General features: G+C 41.2%; 1 protein-coding gene across 1 annotated transcript in view; it reads left to right on the top strand.

The window, feature by feature from the left end:
• The window catches only part of GNS (glucosamine (N-acetyl)-6-sulfatase), a 67011-nt gene extending 52656 nt beyond the window's left edge, over window positions 1-14355 (top strand). Inside the window, exons 5-14 of the mRNA XM_077265207.1 lie at window positions 2175-2273; window positions 2696-2863; window positions 3421-3503; window positions 6244-6362; window positions 6837-6940; window positions 9976-10077; window positions 11210-11314; window positions 11923-12033; window positions 12195-12355; window positions 12757-14355. Coding sequence (XP_077121322.1) covers window positions 2175-2273; window positions 2696-2863; window positions 3421-3503; window positions 6244-6362; window positions 6837-6940; window positions 9976-10077; window positions 11210-11314; window positions 11923-12033; window positions 12195-12355; window positions 12757-12835 — 1131 coding nt within the window. The 3' untranslated portion in view covers window positions 12836-14355. The remainder of the gene's footprint in view (window positions 1-2174; window positions 2274-2695; window positions 2864-3420; window positions 3504-6243; window positions 6363-6836; window positions 6941-9975; window positions 10078-11209; window positions 11315-11922; window positions 12034-12194; window positions 12356-12756) is intronic.
• The last annotated feature ends 6474 nt before the right edge of the window (window positions 14356-20829 follow it).

Consider the following 20829-nt stretch of genomic DNA (forward strand, 5'->3'; position numbering starts at 1 on the left):
TCCCGTGAGCCAGAATGGTCCGTGATTGTCAGCAGCTGCATTTAGGAGACTAAATGACAGCGATCACAGCTCTGATCGCTGCTGTAAGAGGCAGGTGTTGGGTGGGTAAAAAAGCCTGCACCTGCCTGAGGGGCTCCACACACTCCATGATGGATGTAAACATCATATGGAGAGAGAAAGGGTTATAAATCGCAATTCCTGCAAAATAAAAGCCCTCTTTTGGCAAGATTGATGGAAAGAAGACTCTTGGAAAGTGAGGATTAAAAACACTAAACCTGTGTGAAGGGGTTAAGAATCAGACCGAACATTGTAGAACAGGTAACTAACCAGGTAGACTGTGATTGCTCCAGTGTTTGCTGTACTCCGAGTACAGAATGATGCAGAATGACTTGCGTCATCCACAGATTTTAGAGTAAAAGCTTTCTGCAATAGATCTATTATTCATAGTTTCCTTGTATTATCCTTACTCTGCTAGTGAATTTATTACTTCGATTTTCATCTTTAGAGGGGATTTTCCATGGGAGGAGAAGCACAGCAGGAAGGAGTCCCATCTGTGTATTATTCTCTATGTACATGCACCACAGTGAGAGCCATGGCATGCGGTGGTCAGCTCGTTGTATGCCCACCCAAAGACCAGGTCTTCACTCTGGGCACAATAAAAATAGCAAAATAATGACGTATCCTGAAGGAGTTTTACTTTCTAGTATTTGAAAGTAACCTCAACCAGTGGGGATTACTATTTGTGTGTATCAAGCAAAGTGTGAGAAGTGGTTAAAGGGGTGGTCCGAAGGCAAAGCATTTTTCCTTATCTATTTTATTCCCATTATTTTCTAATAGACTTGCTTTAAAAATTCCCTACCATTCCCTAACTACACTAACTGTTTTTGTAATTTTTTTTCTATTTCGGTCCTGATGACTATTTGAGTATTCCCAGTGTATGGTGAAAATACTCAGGCAAAGCATCATCAGAGGGCAGAGGCTGTGGTCATTGTCACATCCCCCTCCCTGAAAGAAAGCATCATCAGTGACCCTTGTTTCAGCGGCTAGTCCTTAAATTGGCCCTGCATGTCTCCTTTGTGCAGTATCTCCCCCAGTGCTCTGTGCAATGCGTGTGGTGGCGGAGACCAGTGATGTCACCGGCGGGAGCGGCGCTAGTCGTCCTGCACGCTGGGTATAGTGACACCGCTTCGCTGCCAGCTTATTACTATTTAGCAAAGCAGACAGACCAGACGCAGCACTCATCGCACAGGGCGATGGGGAGACGCTGCACAAGGAGGTGACGCGCGGGGACAGAACAGGGACCAGCCTCTGTAACGAGCGCCACTGATGATGCTTCATTTCAGGGCAGGTGCAGTGACTTACCGCAGCCTCCACCCCCTGATGGTGCTTTGTTTCAGGCAGGGGCAGTGACTTACCGCAGCCTCCACCCCCTGATGGTGCTTTGTTTCAGGCAGGGGCAGTGAATGACCGCAGCCTCCACCCGCTGATGGTGCTTTGTTTCAGGCAGGGGCAGTGAATGACCGCAGCCTCCACCCCCTGATGGTGCTTTGTTTCAGGCAGGGGCAGTGAATGACCGCAGCCTCCACCTGCTGATGGTGCTTTGTTTCAGGCAGGGGCAGTGAATGACCGCAGCCTCCACCCCCTGATGGTGCTTTGTTTCAGGCAGGGGCAGTGAATGACCGCAGCCTCCACCTGCTGATGGTGCTTTGTTTCAGGCAGGGGCAGTGACTGACCGCAGCCTCCACCCCCTGATGGTGCTTTGTTTCAGGGCGGGGCAGGGGCAGTGACTGACTGCAGCCTCCACCCCCTGATGATGCTTTGTTTCAGGGCGGGGCAGGGGCAGGGGCAGTGACTGACTGCAGCCTCCACCCCCTGATGATGCTTTGTTTCAGGGCGGGGCAGGGGCAGGGGCAGTGACTGACTGCAGCCTCCACCCCCTGATGATGCTTTGTTTCAGGGAGGGGCAGTGACTGACCGCAGCCTCCACCCCCTGATGGTCCTTTGTTTCAGGGCGGGGCAGAGGCTGTGTCAGATTAACCAGTTCCTGCACTTCACTTGATACATATTAGAAACAACTGAGTCGTATGAATTGGAGAAACATGGCTGGAAATAATTGTTTTATTGATAGACATAGATATATAATTTTATTTATTTTTTTTTTTTATTTACCCTAGGAAAAAAACTCTAAGTACTATAACTATACTCTCTCAGAAAACGGACGGGCGCGGACTTATGGCCAGAACTACAGTGTGGATTACCTGACAGATGTCTTGGTGAGTTATTTCTTTTACTTTTTAAAGTGGTTTTCCCAGAATGAATATGTATGATGTGGGTTTTTTGGGGGTCATAAATGATTTGGCTGTAAAAGATAATTTTTTATGTTCATTTTTTCCAAATTGGTTAATAAGTTAAAAATAATTAGACAGAATGACAATGGTCACTATTCGTTATCATCTTTGTAGAAAGAAATTGGCTGTTGTATAGGGACATTTAGTCATGAAAAGTAGGGCACCTTGCATCACTATTTTTCCTATAAATTCTGTCTGATTCTGGTATATTGGCTCTATCCGTCCCTGATGTAAATGGAGGATGAGGAGTCACTTTGATATAATGCATTCTCATGATGCTACTGGAAAAAGTGGAGGATCTTGCTGTATTATGGATTATATCAATTGTCATTTCTTTTTATGAATAGGCCAACATCTCCTTGGACTTTCTCAGCTACAAATCAAATAATGAGCCTTTCTTCATGATGATTGCCACTCCAGCTCCGCACTCTCCTTGGACTCCAGCCCCTCAATATGAAAGCTCCTTCAAGACTGTCACTGCACCGCGAAACAGCAATTTCAATGTCCATGGCAAGGTTAGTATCAACAGGTGTGTAGGAGAAGGTGCACCCAGGTGTAAAAGTGTTATCTGACCTCTTATCTGCGGTCCTTAGTGTTGTCGATTGATGCTTCCAATCTTGGATCCTCCATCGATTGCTCATAAAAACTCAGTAGAGTTGTGTTCACAGACAGAAGCGATGAGCCCCTACATAAGTGAGTGCTGTACAGGCACAATGGAAAGTCTGTGCATAGCGTGGATTGTGGGCTCAAAGACTTTCTATTGGCCCCATACATCGATGTGTGTGAGGTCTCCTTCTCCCCTTAAAGTGGCTTCCTACTGTTTATTAGATCACCTATAAGAGCCTAATGAATTCATAGCTAATAATTACCGATAAGAAGCCATACTATTCTGTGCTGGGGCTTTCTGCAGTTTGTGTCTGCCCCTGTGGCATATGTAAGCCAAGAATGCCTGTTAATACAGTTTACATGTGCGATAATAAGGAAATGAGTACAATATATTGTATATCTACAATGAAATGTGGGAATTATTTGTTTACTAGTGTGAAAACTGATGTGATCTTTCATCTTTCAGGATAAACATTGGCTAATACGACAAGCCAAGACGCCCATGTCTAATGTTTCCATACAGTTCCTGGACGATGCTTATCGCAAGAGGTAGGATTGTTGATATGACTTTGACTAGTATCTGTCTCTATCATAAGAAACAACTGATGGTATTAAAGGGTTTTCATGTTTTCATAAAAAGCTGCTAATGCCCTAAAAAATAAAATAATTTTATATCTGCTGAAGTCTTTTCCATTCTAGTGCTGCCTCTCTGATCTCTTATTTACAGGGATGCAGCAATGATGTCTCCTCTACAGTATCTGAACGCTGCAGCCAATCGCTTGGCTCAGCAGCTTCATTCTGTACCTCAGTTACTGGCTGCAACAATGACATATTGTAGATGGGACATCATTACTGCATTCCTGTATATAAAGAACAACAAACTTTGTGTAAATGAATAGTACAGGTAAATATAAGAAACATTGGAATATATCACACTAATTTCCTTCCCCACTCATCAGCCACTTCCTCCTCTCCCGTGCTTCCTGAACCAGTCATTCACTCTGAGTAAGACTTGTATGGTTTTTCAAACAAGGTGGATTGCAGATTTCAAGTGAGATGGTGCATTGCAACCTATGGAGGGGGAGGAGAAGTGAGGAGGAAGGAGAGGAAACAGGCAGACACAGAATTATTGTGTAGAGCTCTATAAGTGTTTTACCCAACATCAGAGGTTGAGTCATATCCATGCAGCCTAGCTCTGCATATTGCTGCTGTTGGTCTGAGCTTAACAATGATTGAAGAACAGGAATCCATCTCGCTGTGCTGTGTGAGATCTCCCTCCTGCTCCCAATGGATTGCAAATTAGAGATAAAGCATGCAGGGGGGTCAACTGGTGAAAATGCAGGATCAAGTCATATAATGGTTAGTTATTAGTGTTAGTTCTCATGTACACACTGGACAGCTTATTCTGTATAGTTAACTTTTGGAGTGCTGCCTATCCTCTGTGAACCCGGTAATATACTACTAGGGGTGTTTCATTTTTTTAATTTTATAATAAATATGTATAATTTGGTTGAGCACACCTCCCATGAGTCTATGGCTGTTTTTAATTAGTGTTGGAGGCTACCTGTCATTTACAGTTAAGTCCATGTATATTTGGACAGAGACAACCTTTTTCTAATTTTGGTTATAGACATTACCACAATGAATTTTAAACAAAGCAATTCAGATGCAGTTGAAGTTCAGACTTTCAGCTTTCATTTGATTGTATCCACATTAAAATTGGATGAAGGGTTTAGGAGTTTCAGATCCTTAACATCATTTAATGATGCTTTGTTTGAAAACCCCAGTGCATACTGGGATAGTCAAATGAGTTATCGTCAGGGTGTAGAGGCTGTGGTCACTGCTTCGATCTTTGCCCCCTACAAGAAGCAAAGTGACTTTACTGACGCCTGTATGTGCCGCTTGTCAATTCTGACGTATGCTCAGTAGATTTTAGTCACTGTGCTGTATGCACAGTGATCGTGCACTCACTTGGCGATTCTGATCAGAATTAAGTAGTTCGCACATGAGCGCACTGTCAGTGCACATTGTAAAAAGGGTAGTCAGTGTGCTGGAAAAGCCTAGACCAGCGCCGCCCCCCCATAAATGTCACGAGTATAATATTTTCCACTCTTCAACATTGAAATTGCAGCACCAAGAAGGGAAAAGTTATGGAAATCACAGGATTAATAAACATGTTAATATGCAAATGATGGGGGGGAAAAAAGGAAACAATGATCAAAATATCTAAATTTTATTTCACATAGAGTATGAGCCCCACGTAGAGAAACACATGCACTTGCACACCTAGCCATACGATCAGTGAGGTTATTAATGGTTGTCAGATGAGTGTTCGGCCACACTGAATGCACTTGGGCACGCAAATCCTCAAGGTTCTCTGCTGGCAGCGCTTATTGCAAGTGCTGACCAATGATGTTCTCTAGGCAAACAGATCTGGAGAGGCTGCAGGTCATGGTAGCAGGTGTAGGACATGCAAGCTACTTGCAGTTAGCAGGAGCAATATGAGGCCTGGCATTGTCGTGATGAATGAGAAGACGACCGTGATCTGGTGGGACTCTAAACCTAATATTTATCAACATAATAAAACCAGAAGTCGGCTCACCAACGATGAAGACACCTGTGCCAAGAGGAGGAACGGAGCCGCCAGGGCTGCAGCAGCAATTAGGATAAATAATGTAGATTCTGTAGTGAAATGTCCTTAGGTAAGTGAAACGTCATCTCCCTGTAGTCTGGCCTGCTATGTGCTATCATTTCTGGATTTTAATGTTTGTGAAATAAACTTCATGTTTTACTTACCCGAGGAGGTTTTGCTGGAGAATCTACTTTTTTTTTTTCCCCCTAATATTTATCAAGTCTACAAATTTAAAGGGCATATAGTATCCAGCACTAATTAAAAAAGCCTTACATTAATTTCATACATCCAAAGTTGTATAAATTTATAATGTTATTTTGGAAACCTGACTACATCTTGGCATGTCCACCTAATTTGAGTGAATCCAGTTTAGGAATTGGAGTTCTTAATCACCTAGTGTTACACTCCTGCTTTACATAATCCATTATTATTTATATCGGCATTTTGCGCTTTCCAATCCTTTTTAGTTCTGCGATCTTCTTTCCAAGAATAAAGCTGGTGAATACTTTTTAACAGACATAGATTCCTTTTCCTTATTCACCCTGACCTAGATCTCCCTGCCTATGTAGTATAGCAATGAATAATGTGACGTATTCTAACCTACATTGGCGCTGTGTATGGCGGTCTGACTTTAATACTGTGTGGTGCGCTGAACAGGTGGCAAACTTTGCTGTCTGTTGATGACCTGGTGGAGAAACTCCTCAAGCAACTGCAGGCACGTGGAGAACTGGATAACACCTTCATCTTCTTCACGTCTGACAATGGCTACCACACAGGTAAACACTGGGTTTGTTTTTTGAAATTGTCTCTCTGGCGGGGGTATGGATTCTGAAACGCATAACTTTAGAATCCATAGTATTAGACAAGTTATTAGAAACTCCTTTCCCTAGTTCAGCTATAATTCCAGAAATCCCATCAGCCTAATACTCCTAGTCCTAGACCTAGAAGTAAATGCAAGATTGGAGTGTACGGAGCTGAACTATGAAACTTTTTCTGCAATTTTCAGATTCCTCTAATTTCATAGGTATTCCTTTCAAAGTTAAAATATCCAATCAATTTATAGTGTTAGGTCTAGTATACAGTATAGTTTTACACTGCATAAGAAATGAAAATGATAACTATACTACATACAAAAAAATACTGGCCACATTGACTACAAAATTTTTACACTGTGAATATGGTTTGTTGTATGCTCTGTAAGCTCGGGTCGTAGTATCTACTGTACCATGTATTTCTTGTCTTTGTTGTAGGGCAGTTCTCCTTGCCAATCGATAAGAGACAACTCTATGAGTTTGACATTAAGGTCCCATTACTTGTCCGTGGGCCTGGGATAAAGCCTAACCAGACAAGCCAGGTAAATTCAATGGACTAGAGTAAGTTTTATACTTGTGTGCATTTATGTATTCTACCCAGAAGTTCTGGGTGGGGAGATCCTCTATAAACGTGGACTAGAAGAATAAAGGTGCTGCCATTGATAACACACTGTGTTCCAGTTGTCACTGCAGGAGCTAAATCATTCAAACATCCATTTTTCCTGCGTATGTTCTATTCAGGTTTTTCCTGAAATAGAACACATGCCAAAAAAATAGAGAAATGTCTGTTGTGGTTTTTGTCTTGTTTGTAAAAGCACATGAGGAAACACTAAAATATTGATACCCTGACCACACACACGTACAAGCAAAAATTGACTTCTGAATGAGATCTAAGACTTTTTTTTTTTTTCTTTCTCTGCAAAATTTGAAGGATGGAAAGATGGAATGTTGTTTCCATTACCCTATCCAAATGTTGTGTGTTCACCATATTATACAGCTCTGGCAAAAATTAAGACTCCACCACATCAAAACCCTGTCATGGGCAGCCCAATCTCCAGACCTGAACCCCATTGGAAACCTCCGGAATATAATCAAGAGGATGATGGATAGTCACAAGCCAACAAACAAAGAAGAACTGCTTACATTTTTGCGCCAGAAGCAGTGTGAAAGACTGGTGGAAAGCATGCCAAGACGCATGAAAGCTGTGATTAAATATCATGGTTATTCCACAAAATATTGATTTCTGAACTCTTCCGGAGTTAAAACATTAGTATTACATAGTAACATAGTAACATAGTTAGTAAGGCCGAAAAAAGACATTTGTCCATCCAGTTCAGCCTATATTCCTATATTTCATCATAATAAATCCCCAGTATTGTTATTTCTAAATTATTATGAACTTGTTTTCTTTCCATTAGTTGAGGTCTGAAAGCACTGTTTTGTTTTTTTGTTTAATTTTGACCATTTCTCCTTTTCAGAAAGAAAATACAAAATTTATTGCTTGGAAAATCGGAGACATGTTGTCAGAAGTTTATAGAATAAATGAACAATTTACATTTTACTCAAAAATATATCTATAAAGAGAAAAATCAGACAAACTGAACATTTTGCTCTGGTCTCTTAATTTTTGCTAGAGGTGTATGCCAAAAATGTTGCAGCCCAGATCTGTAACCACTTCTGCCTGTACAAGGCTAGGAGTTATGCGCCTCTGTTTAGTGTACGCCTGCATTATTACTAATGCATTCAGACTGAACGGCTGTTAAATTTAACTATGGTCCAAGATCAACTATTCTAACAGTTGCTTGGTTTTCAAAACTTTGTTCAAAATGTAGAGTACATGTGTATGTGGTATGACATTTCTTTCAAGCATAAAAGTAATTGTGTGTTTGCTAGTGTCCAGGTAACATCATGTGTATTGTACACTTACTATAGTCTATACGAGTCCATATTTTAAATCCCTTAAATGAACAAACATTCATTTCAATTAATTGGCTGCCCTTCCTTGGACTGTGGGTTGTTGTCATTCAGCTCAAGCTCTAATGGCATACGTAGGGTAAATGCATTACGACAGTGGTGAAATAAGTTACAGTGCTGGAGGTGCTCACTTGAGGTTATGCCAAATCAGCACAACTCCACTTTTAACTTTGAGATGGAAAACCCAATGCTGCCACTGTCCTTATTCCATGGCTGAGTGTGTCAAATGCGGCCATGAGGCAATAATTTAAAGAATAAATGTTTGTGGAACATTGTCCAAACAAACTAATAGTCAGATCTTGGGGCAAGGTGAATGAAATCTTCTTTATTACGTAATCTTAAAAACTCTCAGATTTCTGTTCACCTTTTTGAAGTGATAGACCATTTCACCTTGCTCCGGGATCAGTCTGTTGGTTTGTTTGGACATCATTCCACAAACCTTTATTTTTAAAGGGAACCTGTCAGCAGGATTGTGCACAGTGACCTACAGACAGTGTCAGGTCGGCGCCGTTATACTGATTACAATGATACCTTGGGTGATGAAATCTGTCTTGTGCTTCTTTTTTAATCCTTATTTTCAGTTTTTAGTTAATGATATGCTCGTGTCCTAAGGTGGGGTAGGTGCATGTGGTGCTCTGATTATATATTCATAATGCAGACTGCTGACAGGTCACCGATCCCTCACTGACTGGCCCCCTAGTTTGCATAATGAATATACTAATGTGCGTTTTTTAAATAAACATGTCACTTCATCAAAAAGTGTGCAGGCGCCTCCAATCACTTGTCAGTTAGTGACTATTTTATTGCCGTGTTGAAAAGAAAAAAAAAATCACCATCAAAATGGCGCCGTCAGCTGTGCCTGTACATTAGCATCTATCACGTGCTTGATGCTGCAGCCAAAAATTTTTTACACTACATCAAAATGGCGCCGTCGGCTGTGCCTGCGCATTACCATCTATTGCATACCAATATATGCTACTGTGCATGCGTAAATGTGTAAAAAAAAATTTGGGCTGCAGCAACAGGGGCGGGCGGAGGCACTGGCACAGTACCACCAACTCCGCCTTAGGACAAGAGCATATCATTAACTAAAAACTGAAAATAAGGATTAAAAATGAAGCACAAGACAGATTTCATCAACAAAGGTATCATTGTAATCAGTATAAGGCTATGTGCACACGTTGTGGACTGGCTGCGGAGCCACAGCAGTTTTCCATGCGGTGTACAGTACCATGTAAACCTATGGAAAACCAAATCTGCAGTGCACATGCTGTGGAAAATTCCGCTTGGAAACCCTGCGGTTTATTTTCCACAGCATGTCAATTCTTTGTGCAGATTCTGTAGCGTTTTACACCTATTCCATAATCAGATTCCGTAGGTGTTTAAAGACGCAGGTGAAATCTGCACAAAAACAGCAGTGAATCCGCAGGTAAAACGCAGGGCGGAAAAATCTGCAATGCAATCCGCAACGTGTGCACATACCCTAATGGCGCTGGCCTGACACTGTGTGTAGGTTACGGTGCACAATCCTGCTGACAGGTTCCCTTTAGCAGATGTTTATCGGCACATCCTCTATACCTGAATGTTATTTCTTCTATTTTAGGCACTTGTTGCAAACATTGATCTTGGTCCAACCATCTTGGATATTGCTGGATTTGACCTTAATAAGACCCAGATGGATGGGATGTCATACTTCCCCATTTTGGCAAGTAGAGGCGTTGTCTTGTATTATGTCAAACATTGAAACCATCTACTAGTGCTGCAGTAATAATCGTAGTAGCAAAGATTGGTTCGAGATTAAAAAGTGAATTTGTGAGGCTTCTTGTTTGGTTTTGGGTAGATTAATAGAATGGTATGAAATTTTTTTTATTTATAATAAATGGGTTTTCCAGGAGTTTTCCATGAACAGCTCATCCCTGGGCTAGGTAATCCATATCAGATCAGTGAAGATCTAACAGTTGGCACCCCCATTGATCAGCTGTTTGGCCGGGTTTACAGATCAGCAATAATACAGCTCACACGCTGTGTAATTGCCGTTCTCAGTTTCTGCAACTCTGTTCCCGTTCACTTCAGTAGTGATTGATATGCAGCAGCCATTACAATGTACAGAGCCGTGCTGTTCAGCCGTGTACATCCAACCACTTGTGGATCTGTAAACAGCCGATTGCTGGCAGAGCCAGACCCCTACCTGCCGGGGTCAAGACGCATGTTGAAGGGGGGTATTCCCATCTCCATGATGCAACCCAATATGTAGGAGGTGCAATAATATTAGCAAACACCTCCAATTAGAAATGTAGCAGTGTTTCTGATTGCTATGCCTTTCCTCATGTGCAGGACATTGCCTGCACCGGTTTCTACCGTTACGACCATTGATAGTGACTTAGTTGCTATTGGTCGTAACTATGAATACCTAAGGTCCCGCAATGCCCTCCACATGAGGAAAGAGACCTATCGAATCCGAAAAACTATACATTTATAATTGGAGGTATTTGCTAATATTATTACACCTACTACATACTGGGATTGGATCTTCGTGATGGGAATACCCCTTTAAGTGTAACTGTATGTTCACAGATAGTTTCACTTGCAAAGCTCTGTTCACGTGTCTGTTCAGATATTCCATTTAGGGTTTGTCTCATAGATTGGAAAACAATTCTGAATGCAGATGCAAAACTTCTTTTGTTCTAAAATAAAAAACATGTGAACAGAGCTCTATGGAGATGTAATGGAAGTATAAACCAACAAGGGTCCACAAATACATAACACCAAGTCATTCCACCTGCATGTTCAATATGCTTAGGACTTGTTCTGAACAAGATATGTGCTTCTGTTTTCAGAGGAACAGCAATGGCACCTGGAGAACTGATCTTTTGGTGGAATATCAAGGAGAAGGTGTTAATCGCACTGATCCGTCATGTCCTGCTTCTGGGCCTGGAGTGTCTGTATGTAGTATCAATGACCTAATGTTGTAAAAAATGGTTGAGAAATGACCTAACCTAAGGAGCCACCACAATAGGTCAACATTCACCCTTGTTAACCCTATCCTTGTAATAATCATGGTGACGGCAATTGTGTAAACTTAGAGGCATGTTGCAATACTGTGTGGCCATATGGTGACACATGGAGTACCTTTTGTCTTTTTCTTCAGAGCTGCAGGTACAATGCATGCCATTGATGGTATTTTATGCAATCGTTGTGTTTAACATGATTACAACATAAGTATCCAACAAAATATGGCATGATTTTTTATCTTTTTAATGGGATTATTATGGAATCTAAATGCAAAAAAAACAAAACTGAAAGCCTACATGTTTTTATATATTTTAAAACTATATGCATAAATTTGTTCTAGGGCATACCTAATGTGCTTTTACATAATATGGAGAACATTCTACAGTTTTTGACAAACCGACTGCCTAATTTTTATGCCGCCTTGTGTTGGTGCAGATGAGGGCTGGGTGATGTCTCCTAGGTTTCTGTAAATCAAAGAGACCTCGCTCCTCTCCTCTAAACTTCTGTTATTTAATTCTTTAATTTCAATGACTTCCAGCAATGTTTCCCAGACTGTGTGTGTGAAGATGCGTATAACAACACTTATGCCTGTGTGAGGACGATTTCTAAAGACCACGACTTGCAGTATTGTGAGTTTGATGATGCAGAGGTGGGTTGATGCGCACAACTTGCGTTTTGTAAAATATGCGAAGATCTGGTAGAACCATTATTTTTATATGGTTATACATGTTAGTAATAAGCCACCACCCAAAAAATGTAGGAAAAGTTTGTGTTTTTTAAATATTTTGTGTCTTAAATATTGGATTTCAGGTTTTTGTTGAAGTCTATAATTTGACGGCAGATCCAAACCAGTTGACAAACATTGCTAAAACCATAGACCAAGAGATCCTAGAAAAGATGAACCATCGGCTTATGGTCTTGCAGTCCTGTTGTGGAGTTTCCTGTCGAAGTCCAGGGGTCTTTGATCCTAGGTAATGCATCTCTACTATGCTATCGACAGTTGGAGATATATTTTGGTTGGAAACCTATTTTTTCATTATGGGACTTTAGTTGTCCATTTAATAAAGATCAAATAAAAATTCTCAAATTCATACCCTACAATATTTAGCAGTTTTACCCCAGAACATTGAACATTCTCAGTTTGCCAATTCTTTTTTTATGGCAGGTGTGATCTCATAAATCCGTTAAAATAGAAGTACAAAATACAAGGACAATTGTGGCCAGCTCTTTTGATTTATCAATTGTTTTTCACTATTGTGTTTTATGCATGTACTAAGCAAAGCAGCACAGAAAAAGAACCAAGAACACACAGATCAGCCATTCAATATATCGAAAGAAACCCTAAACTAATATGACAATATTCTTCCTGCAGGTACCAGTTTGACCCAATGTTGATGTTCCGAAATCAAGATGACCTGGGCCATATGTTGCGGAGAAAGTCTTTGAAGTAGAGCACCTTACTTTAGAGGGAGGGATTTTCGTGACCGTCACTTTGAAGTAATGAAGCTGGCCTCTTGATTGCCAATGGGCAGCCTTGGAGACTGCCACGATCTGTCTTATTGCTGTCATTTTTTGTGCAGGACTTAATCAAAACCTGGCTATCCCTGTTGAAATCTGTGAATTATGGCAACTCTGGCCATGTCAATGTTTGTTCTCTTCCCAGAACTGTGTGGGCCTCTTGTGGCTGACATGTCACCGCTCTGGATGGTTGGCTGGATTATTGTAATGGTGATGCTTTTTGAGATAAAGGGAACAGAACTAGTCATATTCTAGTATTTTAGCCAGTCTAAAAAGCAATGAAGCTTTGTTTTATTACAAGCTGATCTAGATATCCAAACTAAACTCTAATGCTTGGCACTAATGTCTTGTAATCAGATTATTTTTGTAACAAAAATATTTTTTCTATTTAGAAATGCTGAACACATATCAGGCTTTCATGACCTCAAAAGACATCAGCACTAGTTTTTCTCAAATTTCTTAATCATCACTTCATTTTATATTCCTTTCAATCCTATTGTCTTTATCATGTGGTCATATGCATTTAGATGTGTGCTTGACCTGGTGGATATTCTAGGCACAGCTATTGAATATATGACCAGTCCGTGACATAAAGACAAAATTGCATCATATAAACTGACAAAATGTTCAGACTGGTAAAAAGTCCTCTATAACTTGGAGAAAATTATGGACATCTACGCACCTTCTAGTGAAACTTGATGGCATGGCTTATTAATAGTGATGAGCGAGTATACTCGTTACGCGAGCTTTCCCGAGCACGCTCGGGTGACCTCCGAGTATTTGTAAGTACTCGGAGATTGTTTTCCCTCACCTCAGCGGAATGATTTACATCTGTTAGCCAGCTTGATCACCTGTGGGGATTCCCTAATAACCAGGTAACCCCCACATGTACTTATGCTGGCTAACAGATGTAAATCATTCAGCTGTGGCGCTAAAAACTAAATCTCCGAGCACTTACAAATAGTTGGACGACACCCGAGCATGCTCGGGAAATCTCGCGTAACGAGTATATTCGCTTATCACTACTTATTAGCATATAGTATGCACATTTCTCTTCTGATTTTTTTTTTTTTTTTTTGCCAAGATTAAATAGAAATATTTGTGACTGAAAGATAAATCTGTCCTACAGGAAGTATGTTCCTAAATTCTCCTGCTGGGATCTGTAACTTATTTTTAGCAAAAGGTAAAAAGACAAATGCAGAAGGGAACTGGGAGTGAGCTAAAAATCCACAGCCAGTTGTTTCTCATCACTGTACTGTCTAGTAGCATGTTGTAAATGTTTTTCCCTATTAATTGAAATTTCATCCAGAATGAAAACCACTAAGAGGTTTTAAAAGGGTATTCTTGTGTTCCTAAATCACTTTAGACAGCATGAAAATTTAAACAGGTTGCAATTGACTTGATTTTCTATTTTCTTTCATGCCCCTGCTGAGTTTTTATCTTGCATAGGTACAGCTTTTTCCAAGGAGATCAACTACCAGAACCCTGCCAATTATGCACAGTAGTTACATTCAGGCTGAGTTAACTCCTGAGATCCCAGTTGCCTCTCTCCAGCCCATTGATTTCTATAGAGCTGTTAATTGCTCACCTCCTGCCCCTATCCTTGTCGGCTCCTGACTGAGCTGCTCTTATCAGTCCTGCACAATCACAATCCCTTTCCCACAGCATGGGCAGTTTCCAGATTAAGAGAACTATTAGGGTACCGTCACACATTGAAATTTCCATCGCTACGACGTTACGATTCGTGACGTTCTAGCGATATCGTTACGATATCGCAGTGTCTGACACGCTACTGCGATCAGACACCCTGCTGAGAATCGTACGTCGTAGCACATCGTTTGGAACTTTCTTTCGTCGCTTGATCACCCGCTGACATTGCTGGATCGTTGTGTGTGTGACAGCGATCCAGCGATGTCTTCGCTTGTAACCAGGGTAAACATCGGGTAACTAAGCGCAGGGCCGCGCTTAGTAACCCGATGTTTACCCTGGTTACCAGCGTAAACGTAAAAAAACAAACCGTACATACTCACCCGTCGGTGTCCTTCAGGTCCCTTGCCGTCTGCTTCCTGCTCTGAGTGCCGGCCGGAAAGTGAGAGCAGATCACAGCGGTGCTGCGCTCTGCTCTCACTGTACGGCTGCACTCAGAGCAGGAAGCAGACGGCAAGAGACCTGAAGGACACCGACGGGTGAGTATGTACGGTTTGTTTTTTTACGTTTACGCTGGTAACCAGGGTAAACATCGGGTTACTAAGCGCGGCCCTGCGCTTAGTTACCCGATGTTTACCCTGGTTACCCGGGGACTTCGGCATCGCTCCAGCGCCGTGATTGCACCGTGTGACCGCAGTCTACGACGCTGGAGCGATGATTATACGACGCTGCGACGTCACGAATCGTGCCGTCACAGCGATGAAAATTTCAATGTGTGACGGTACCCTTACTGTTCTCAATTTCCTGAGCCTTGTGCTTGTTTAAATGCACCATTACCTCTGTTAAGATATTGATAAAAGTGTAGACTCAGAACAATGACTGTAGTAGAAGGAAACTGACCAGAACTGTCACACAAAGAGGTATGCCTGCACCCCTCCTTTTCCCCAACAACTACCGTAGTAAGTAAGACACAAGGGTTATTCTTAAGTTATTTCTTACTCCTGGTTAAGTAGGTTCACATTAAAGATATGTAGTAATGGTACTCTGTTCTTTCTTCCTCAGTATGGACACCAGACTTGATGATAAATGTCCTAAAAACGTTACTTTGTGGCAATGATACGTTTTTTATGTTTGTGATTTATTATACCCTTAGGTTGATCATGGTTATTTTAGTGCATTATTATGAACAATTATATGTTTGCAAGTAATGCTTCACATTGTATACAAACATCTGTAAAGGAACTCAAAGTAATTAGGTTAATATATGAAGTATTCCAAGTTTTATATTTATTTAAACTTATCTTACACAATTGTATACAAGGAAAATGATTATGGAGATTGCATTCTATTTTTATGTCCTCATTAAATAAATCTACATAGATGCTGTAATTTGCGGTGTGCAAATATGCTGTATTCCTAAGTGCTTGTCCATACAGCATAATCTATGAATACAGCCACAGTGTAAAAGATTAATGCACTCAGCATCGTGCTGAGATTTGTATGATATAGGAATGAAGCTCTGTATCCCATCACTGGTATGATAACTGATAAATGGATGAACTAGCACAAATCACAGTTAAAATCGAATAGACTGCAGTTGTAAAAAAAAAAATATTCATTTAAATTGAACATTAGCAAATGGTTTACAGAATGACTATTACAATAAAATCCAAAATATTTTCCCGTGGAAAGTGTTCTAGTACTGTCTAATAAAATAGCATGGGTTGTTCCACATAAAAACAAAGTCAATATTATGGAACACAAGTATTTGCAATGAAGTTGAACTTATTTTTCTTTTGAAATGTGGAAATCATGCCATATCTGGTCTTTATAAGTTGACGAGACTAAACTGGAATATGAGTACATATATGCCTGTGTCCATGTCAGTTTTTGAGAGCGAAAAGCATTTTTTTCTGCAGTCCTGAAAACCCCTTTAATGCGATAGCAATGATGAAAAGTCTTGTCTGTTAAGTTCTATACTGGTATCCACTTACTGTGTTCTTTGTTTGCCGTCAGTAAATTCTCAAAGTAAGAGAACAAGGCCAGTTTTAATGCTCAATATATACAGTCATTTAAAGATACTTTGCACTGGTATTTTATAGCTGCTTGATGCAGAATTGTATGGTTTTCCTTTGTTTTCTTTCAGTCTGGTCTTTAAATGCCTGTAATTTTCTTTTCCCTGTGTGGATTTGGTTAACTTACTTAGAAAGTGACCTTTAACTTGACCCTGTTCACTGCTGCACTTTTCAATAAAATTTAATTTTTCTGTCAGTTTTAAACATTTTCTAGTAGTTATTGTGTATTTCATAATTGCCTCATTATTGCTTTGCTAAAATCTGCCACACATCTGTCTATATTCGTGTATACACTGCGCAGTTACTATACCTCTGCTGAGCCTACATATGTATGGGGGAAATGTAGCTGTGTGTCTTCTGGGGGAATGGCCTGAAATGGCGTAATGCATCCCCAGCAACAATTGCAGCAACGACAGATCCAGGAATAGGGCTGAGGCCACTCCCTGTTCCTGGCTCGATCCGGGGGCGGGACCTGATGGCTATACAGAATGAAAACCTCCCCCGACCTCTGAACCATTGTTTGGGAGATATTGCAGATGGAGGACATCAAACAACCTGGAGAACCTACAGAAGCAGCCCCTCAGACCATGGTTAAATCCCTGGAGAAAAACTTTTCTAACTGCCTGTATTTTTATTTTATATGTTTCATAGAACAAGCCTAGGAAAGCAAAATTTTAAACCTAGAACAAGGAATGTTCTCACAGACTAGCACCCCAAAATTTAAAATACCCTTTTTCCCATCAATAAGGGAGAAAATGAAGGGGTTTCTAAACAAAAAGACACAAAATGAACGAAGTCCAGAAATAAAGGAAAGATCTCGTAAGGGGATCATTTTTTTTTTTTTTAATCTGTGTTTCCAAAAAAACAAAGGTGTCATGGCCCAACAGGGGTCGGTGCAGCGGACAGCACAACACTCACACAACGGTATGTAAAAAGGGAGAGGGATCGAGGGATGGGGCACCTTCTAAACAACAACTTGTGCCTATCCCTAAGCTGCCCTAAGCGGGTACTTTTCCCTGCTGACATCACGTGCCTAGTCCCTAGCTATCACCTCACTATACCCTGCCTAGTGCACTGGCCGGAAAGGACACTAGCCTCACCACTGCAGATGGTATCAACATGGGGTAGTGACAAGCATGAGACAGGCAAGGAAAGGTACAACGAAAAACCTAGCTCAAGCTTCTGCTTCAAGCTCCACACAGCAGAGGATAGGCGACCAGGACCTCAAGCAGCGGATACACTGATGGCACCAGAGAGCTCTCAACTCCTAGGCCGATCTCCAGAGAAAAACTATTACCAACAGTCGGCTGATGCGTCATGTGACTATTTAAAAGATGGTGGAAGTGGTCACCACTCACATCAGCTGACCAGCAACACAGCAGCTGCCAGCAAGGAAGCTGACATTAACCCTTGCTGGCCCAAAAGTAAAAACCACATTGAAATTAAAGCAGAACCAGACCTGTCACGACACCAAAAATGAGTCATGTCAAAAGGAGACTGTGACGCCAAGCCCCAGATAGATGTAAGGCTGAGTCAGTTTCTTCCTGTCTGGGAAAGAATTTCCCTAAGCCCTTGGATATTAGACACCATAAGGGAAGAGATAAAGTTACAATTTCCCACCCCTGCCCCTCCCCACCCCCTCAGAAAGATATGTAAAAAAAACAAACACGAAAAATCAGCATTCAAGGGTAAATCTGGAGCAGTGTCGGACTGGGGTGACAAAGGCCCATCAGTAACCAACTCCAGGGCTTAACTTTTCAATTACATGCAAATGTGACATTTTCCTCAATCACAAATTTATATAACAATGAACTGGGTAGATTGTTAAATGAATAAGATGTTGCCTTTGTACAAAGTGATTCAAGTATATTGTGCCAAGTACGGCTCATATAAGCGGGTGGCAGCCCACTCTTACACAGGGGCCCACCGGAGGATCCTCCTGTGGGCCATTCCGAACCTGCCCTGGAGGAGAAAATAAGGTCACTGCTAGAGAAAGGTGCTCTAACTTGTGTGCCAAGAGGGGAAGAAAGAAAGGGGTTCTACAGTCCTCTATTCCTAAAGAAAAAGCCAGAGCAATCAATCTTAAAAAGTGTAAATCAATTTTTAGTGCCCAAACACTTTAAAATGGAAACTATAGAGTCAACAGTAAAACTGTTTTTTCCAGAATGTTTTATGGTCACTATAAACCTCCAGGCCACCTACTACCATATGCCTATTTTTCAAAGCCATCAAAAATACCTTAGGGTGGCAGTCAACATACAAGGGACGCTTAATACACAATTCCAGGTTCTCTCCTTTGGTTCATCTATGGCCTCAAGATGCTTCACAAAGGTAGTGGCAGAAATGTCAGCATATATGAGAGAAAGACATTTTATTCATCCCATACTTAGACAATTTCTTCATTGTGGGGGAAGTCAGAAGACAAATGCAAACAAGCAGTCGAACATGTCTGGGACATGCTGTGCTAGCTAGGATGGATAATAAACTTTAAAAAAATCACAAATAAAACCAGAACAATGGCTGGATTCAAAGAGACCAATTTCTTTTCACCCGAAAGAATACATAGCGAAAGTGTGCAGATTGGTTTCAGAATTGATCAAAAATCCGTTGACTATCCTAAGTATGGCTATGTCAATCTTGGAGACCTTAACGTCTTTCATCCCGGCCATAACCTGGACAAGGTTCCACTTCAGAACACAAGAGGAAGTTCTGAAAGAATGTGAAAAAGGCAAAGGAAATCTGGACAAAATAATTATCTCAGGAAGGACAAAATAATCTTTAAGGTGGTGGCAACATGAGAAATTTCTCTTGTAGTTCCTTGCGAAATCAAAACCCCCAAATAATCACCACAGACGCAAGTCCATTTGGCTGGGGAGCACACACAGGGAAGAATCCTCCAAGGGGAATGGCCTCAAGAGTTAGTGGATGCATCCTCCAACAGAAAAGAGATAATGGCCATCGGCTGGCTGCTACTGAAATCCTGCCAGATATAAAGGGCCAACATGTGAAAGTTTTATCGGAAAACAAAACCGCAGTGGCATAAACAAACAAGGGGGCACAAGGTAAAGAGCTCTCATGATAGAAGTAGGCAAGGTAATAACCTTAGCAGAAGAAAACTTAAGATCACTATTGGCAGGAAAGGAGAACGCCAAGGCAGATTACCTCAGTTGTCACATAATAGACCGGGACGACTGATCCTTAAACTCTGACATATTTCAAAAAATAGTAATTTGCTGGGGAAAGCCTCAAATAACTGGTTTGGCAATAGATCAAACAAAAAATCTTGGAAGTTCTTTTTGCTGGATCCAAAAGACCTACCCTATGGAGTTGACGCCCCTTCTGTACAGATGACCAAAGGAGCTAGTTTATGCCTTTCCATCAATTTCCTTAACTCAGATAGTTCTCCGTAAAATTTGGACGAACCAAGCCAAAGCAATATTAATAGCCCCCTTCTGGCCCAGAAGAACCTGGTTCACCTGGCTGCATCAGCTAACAGTGGGAGTACCATAGATATTTTCAGAAATCCAAGATCTCCCATCCCAGGGGCCCATATTACATCCCAACGTGAGGGGTCTTCATTTGACCCAGGACCATGGAGAAAGAGGATCCACCATCAAGGACAGGAAACCCTAAAACTTTAAAAGGCAGAGCCCTCTAGTACTCTTCAGTGGTTTACAGAGCATGAGAGGAACTCAGTTTGGTTAGTTTAGTAGACATACATACACTGCTCAAAAAAATGAAGAATGCTTGAGTTTCTGCTTCTAGCAGCTAGAGGATGCTCAGAAGGGTTAATCTCCACTTTTATGAAGTCTAGGAAAAAAATTATGTCACACATTTACTCTAGAATATAGTGAAAGTTCTTAATCTTTTCAGGGGTAGACCTGTTAAAAATTATATTCTAGAATTTTTACAAAAAGGATGGGAGATGGGGTTGAAAAAGAGTACCCTTAAAGTCTGCACAGCAGCACTGGGGGCCCTCTTAGACAAAAAATTGATCACCCCTTAATAGTTAATTTTTTTAAGGCCGAAAGTTGTTCGAGGATAACCCCACAGCCCCAACCCGCTCTTTAGGACCTAAACCTAGTTCTAAAATCTCTAGTCAAAACTCCATTTGAGCCCCTATTAGATTGCTCCATTAAGATTTTGACTCTAAAAAAGGGCACTTCTGGTGGCCCTTACATCATATAGAGGGGAGGGGGAGCTGC

This window comes from Ranitomeya variabilis, chromosome 5 (assembly GCF_051348905.1).
Source record: "Ranitomeya variabilis isolate aRanVar5 chromosome 5, aRanVar5.hap1, whole genome shotgun sequence".
NCBI classification, from domain to species: domain Eukaryota; kingdom Metazoa; phylum Chordata; class Amphibia; order Anura; family Dendrobatidae; genus Ranitomeya; species Ranitomeya variabilis.